This window comes from Osmerus mordax, chromosome 11, assembly GCF_038355195.1.
Source record: "Osmerus mordax isolate fOsmMor3 chromosome 11, fOsmMor3.pri, whole genome shotgun sequence".
Taxonomy (NCBI): Eukaryota; Metazoa; Chordata; class Actinopteri; order Osmeriformes; family Osmeridae; genus Osmerus; species Osmerus mordax.
In genome coordinates, this window is record NC_090060.1 from 11375613 (window position 1) to 11380844 (window position 5232).

Below are 5232 nucleotides of genomic sequence, written 5' to 3' on the forward strand. Positions count from 1 at the left end.
CCCCTCAGGAAAGCGGGGGCCAAGTGTCTGGTCCACTGTAAGATGGGCGTGAGCCGCTCCGCCTCCACCCGTGATCGCCTACGCCATGAAGGAGTACGGCTGGGACCTGGACACGGCCTTCGACTACGTCAAGGAGCGCCGTGCCGTCACCCAAGCCCAACCCCTCCTTCATGAGGCAGCTGGAGGAGTACCAGGGCAATCCTGCTGGCCAGGTGGGGGTCATCCTCCCTCCCCCCTCCCTCCCTCCCTCCCCTCCCTCCCCCGTCCCACCCCCCTCCTCCCCTCCCTCCCCCTCTCCCTCCCTGCCTCCCTCCCCCTCCCTCCCTCCCTCCCTCCCTCCCTCCCTCCCTCCCTGCCTCTCCCTCCCTCCCTGTCTCCCTCCCTCCCTGTCTCCCTCCCTCCTGTCTCCCTCCCTCCCTGTCTCCCTCCCCCCTCTCTCCTCTCTCTCTCTCTCTCTCTCTCTCTCTCTCTCTCTCTCTCTCTCTCTCTCTCTCTCTCTCTCTCTCTCTCTCTCTGTCTCTCTCTCTGTCTCTCTCTCTCTCTCTGTCACAGACCAAGCTGAACTGGTGGCCATTTGAATTGCATGTTTCTCTCTTCACAGCAAACAGAGACACAACAAACTGTGGCGCTCCCGCTCCGACAGCGACCTATCAGAGCAGGCACCAGCAGGTTTTTGCAAGCCCGCCCCCGATGCGCTGGGCCACTCCCACCCCGAGAACAACAACAACAACGCCCCCGCCCTCCCTGCATCACTTCCTGGGCGCGGCCGTGTTGCAGGCCTTAAGGGCCGACCCACAGGATTCCAGCTCGCCGCCCTCAGACACGCCCCTCAGACGCTGCGGACGCGCAACACGCGCGCCGCCCGCTTGCACGCCTCCTGCCCGCCTGTCTCCAACGGTCACGGGGAGCTCCCGGGGGCGCGTCCCGCTCTCAGGACCCCCGTCCTCCCTCCCCGGCCCCAGGCCTTCGGGCGGCCACGGTAGTGCCTGAGGAGAGGCGGAGACAACTGCCTCCCTGAAGGCCACCCTGGCCCTTGCCCCTGGTCACCCCTCACCCTCCTCGGGACCTCCACATCCTGCCCCCCTCCACCCAGACGCCTCCAAGGCCCCGCCAGCCCCCCCCCCCCGCCTGAGCACAAGGGCATCCCCGCGGGGGCTGTCCCTGGATCTGCCCGACCCCAGCAGCTCAGAGGAGACGTCCAGCGAAGCGGAGACGCCAGCTAGCTCTCTGTCAGAGCTGGTCAGCGACAGGCTGGACAGTACCGGGGTCTGTCCCCATGGCGGTCAGTCCTCTCAGCCCTACAGCCACGCCCCTCGAGGGCCCTTCCCCAGCAAACGACCACAACAACAACAACAACCCCCAGCAGCCCGGGCCCAGGCAGGCGGCCTCCTGGACAGCCCCACAGACGGCTCCTCCAGCCTCAGCACCGACAGCATCGACTTCGTCAGCGCCAGAGAGAAGTTCCTGGGCCCTGTCCCAGGACGACAGGAACGCGCTCCCCTATCTGAACAGGGTCCTCAGCGGACAGCGCCGTCCTCGGAGGAGCCCAGTCCAGAGGAGGACCCTGAGCAGGGGAAGGTGAAGGCGGCAACATGTTCCCAACACTTCCTCTGAAGAGTTGGATCATGAGAGGTTCAGATAGCTATCCATGATCTTTTTCCCATAGCACGGCAACCATGGACGCCAGGCTAGCAGTGATCGACACTGTGACCTATTAACCGTGCTGATAGTTAGTTGATAGCCACATTTATAGATCTGTTGGAGCTGCTTTCATACACAGACGTTAGCTGTTGCTTGCTAACAGAGCCCGCCTCTTGTTCCCATCTATCAGGCATTAACTGGATTAGAAAGCTCAGTGGAGCAGATCAATAGAGAAGAGTGGACCTGATGTTCTAATCCAATAGAGCAGGAGTGACACCATGTGCAGGGTTACCAGCTGCACTGCCACCTACTGGAACTGCAGTGTACTGACGGTGTTGTACCTCTTCTGGCCTGACCAATAACTTTGGACCTCTTTCTTCCTTTTCCTCTCTCTCCCCCCCCCCCTCTCTCTCTCTCTCTCTCTCTCTCTCACCCTCCCTCTCTCTCTCTCTCTCTCTCTCTCTCTCTCTCTCTCTCTCTCTCTCTCTCTCTCTCTCTCTCTCTCAGATCTCTCCTCATGCTGAAGGCGGTGTGGACAGACCCACCCAGGAAAAATCTTCGCACCTTCATCTTAATCACAGTCATCTCCATGACAACGGAGTGTCTGTCCGCCACATCGTCACGGAGATCGAGTCCATATCCCACCCGCCCCCCCTCCCGCAGGCCCCCAGCAGCCTCGCCCGGACCACGGGGAAGAGGACCAGGAGACGGGCGAGGTCACACGGGGGTCGCTGACCCCTCCCTCCCTACCCACAATCCCCCTCCACCCCGCCCCCGGACTGGCCGGTGGCTCGGTGCGCCGGGTGACCAAGCAGCTGGAGCGAAGGCTGAGGCAGGAACTGGACGCGCCGGCACTTCCTGCCCAGCGCTCGCCTGAGCAGCCCCAATCCCTGCTGTGCCCAGCAGGAGGCGACCTGCGCTCTCCTCTGCCCTCCCCCAGTGCTGAGGCGCCCCCGCCGGCCGCTCGCCCCCCCCCGCCGTTCCCCAGCGTCCTGCTCACACACCCAACACGGACTGGCCCGTCCAGCCTCCGTGCCAACTGCCCCGACCTCCTCCTCCTCCCCTGCCCCTCTCAGCCCACTCTGCCCATCTCCACCAGAGCCACCATGGCACTCAGCCGTGCCTCAGCCAGCCGTCTCCCCCCAGAGATGGAGAGGCGTCGGACACAGACTCCAAGAGAGGCCTGAGCGGCTTCTCAGACATGGACACCCTCCTGATCCTCACCCGGAGCCTTCACCCATCATCCTCCAGCCATCCCTGGATCCCCACCCCAAGCCCCCTGGCCTCCCCAGGGGCCCCTGCTGTGGCTGGAGGGGGTGACGTTCCTGGACTCTGAGACTGACCCGGACCCTTCCGCGACCCCCTGGCCAGACTGGCACCCAGCAGCCGAGAGCTGGAGAGGATCCAGGAGACTCTGAGGGAGCTGCAGGCCTTCCTCTACGAGGCTGGGGTCAGGCGGGGGTCGCGGAGAGCCTGGAGCAGGACTTGGTGCAGGCCGAAAGGTCCCAGGCGATGGAGCCGGACACTGAGCGGGAGCTGGGTCAGGGTCCTGGTCCGAGGCGGCCCCCCAGGGAGACCCGGTGTGGCAGAGAGCCATGGAGATCGAGGCTCGGAATCCGCCAGGCGGGCCCTCACGCCCCCCTCCCTGATGAAGCGCTCCGCCTCCCTGGCCAAGCTGGACTGCCTGGAGCTCTCCACCAACGACCTGAGCGACTGGGAGCTCTGCCCCGCCCCTTACCTCTACCCCTGCTCCTCTGTAGCCCCTCAGGACCCCCCTCCGTGACCCATCCCCCACCCCAGCCCCGACGACGTGTGGAAGAAGCAGCGCGTGCTCTCCGGAGCCCCCCCCCGCAGCCTCAGGGGCCAGACTGTCAGGGCCGGGGGGGGGGGGCGGTGCTACACCAGGGGGGGTTCCCTCACCCTCCCTCGCCCGTCTCCCGACTCCTCTCAACCCTCTTCCCGACCTCCCCAGCAGGGGGAAGGGGGGGAGGGAGGCTCCCCGGACTCCTCGCAGACCTCCCGTAGCGCCCCCGGCGCCCGCCGTGATGTCAGGGGGGCGCCCAGCAGGGGAAGGGCCACCCGCCGCGGAGACTCCGCAAGGCCGCCGACAAGAAACGGACTAACACTGTGCTCTACAACACCATGTGACCTCACGGGCGCTAGCCTCTCTGCGCGTGTGTGTGTGTTTGAGAGCACGTTCACACGTGCATGTGTTATATATGCCCTATAATTAGGACTGCCTTGTATTCACCTAGTGTAGTTAGAAGTGTTTGATGGGCGTATCTCTGGATGTTTGTATTCCAAGCCTGTGGGTGTGAGTATAAATGTGGTCATGTGTGTTAAGATGAATGGGTAATACTGGATGCTACGTAAGTATACTGGAGTCACATACTGTGTTGTATATGTTTGTGTGTTCCGTCGTTCACCCCCCCCCCCCCCACACACACACACAACCTGTTTATGGTTTCTAAACATTGTTTTAAGGTCCAAATGAGAGGGTTGTTTTTCTGTAAACATGCACTTTACTCTCGTTTAGATTTGGTTTGTTTTCTGTTTTTAAAATTCTTTTTTTATTCATAAAATTCATATTGTTTGTACCCGGGGAGTGTTTTCTTTTGCACTGAATCTTAGTTAGGCTGTCTGTCTGTGTGTATATACAGTATACATATATAGATATATATAGATATATATATATATATGTGTGTGTTCTGTTTTGTACAGAACTGTAAAGTTTTATGTCCTTATTCTTGTTCTGAACTGGACGAACATATGATTTTTTTATTCTGTGGTTAAGCTGTGACTGTTGAATGAACTAAATGGCATACCTCCTGACTTGTAGGTGTATGTGTTCAGTCTAATATACTGAAGACACTCATCCGTTAATTCTGCATCTTTATTTGAGATGTCAACAGCTCAGTAGAACTGCCTGGCCTTCTCCTTGACTGCCCCTTGGTGGACAGAGTAGAAACTGCAGGTTGGACCCCCCCCCCCATCCCCTGGCTTGTTTGCACTATCACTATTTCATAATTATCCTCAAGTATAGCTTATGTAGTCAGAAGTAAATCTGGGAAGGTTCAACAGATAAAAGCTCACACAAAAAAGCTCCAGGAGTCCGACGCCCCCGGCCTACCCAGTCGAGTGAGACGTCAGATCTGGGTGTGTGTCGTCTCCCTCTGGATGGTTCCCTCTCAGGCTCTGAGGGTTATTTAAAGCTGACATCTCAGAGTACGCTAATTACCAGATGAGATGTAGGACACCACATCAGACACTTCTACGCTTCAGTCAGATCATGGTGTCTCCTTGGAGAGCCAAAATACCTGTCCTTCCCTGCAATAATGGCATAGAAAACTAGAAATACTTCTAATAATAATGGTATGGGACAATAACATAACGTGCCCTCATTAAAAAGGTTCAACTTTGGTATAAACCTCACGGGAACCACATGGTTTTCTCTAACCAAATGATTTTGTTGACAGAGAGGAAGTGAGGTGTCCATCTGGTGCTTGGGTGTGGCTGCACCAGTTCATCTTCCTCCTCCTCTGCATACTGATGCTGAGATGTAGGTCATCTACCTACGGCTCCCTGGAGATT

General features: G+C 58.8%; 1 protein-coding gene across 1 annotated transcript in view; it reads left to right on the plus strand.

Moving 5' to 3' along the window:
• Nucleotides 1-4473, plus strand: part of ssh2a (slingshot protein phosphatase 2a) — a 12883-nt gene extending 8410 nt beyond the window's left edge. The window contains 12 exon segments of the mRNA XM_067246675.1: nt 9-69; nt 71-151; nt 153-212; nt 609-897; nt 995-1578; nt 2149-2368; nt 2548-2775; nt 2857-2984; nt 2987-3091; nt 3144-3269; nt 3272-3421; nt 3694-4473. Coding sequence (XP_067102776.1) covers nt 9-69; nt 71-151; nt 153-212; nt 609-897; nt 995-1578; nt 2149-2368; nt 2548-2775; nt 2857-2984; nt 2987-3091; nt 3144-3269; nt 3272-3421; nt 3694-3789 — 2128 coding nt within the window. The 3' untranslated portion in view covers nt 3790-4473.
• The last annotated feature ends 759 nt before the right edge of the window (nt 4474-5232 follow it).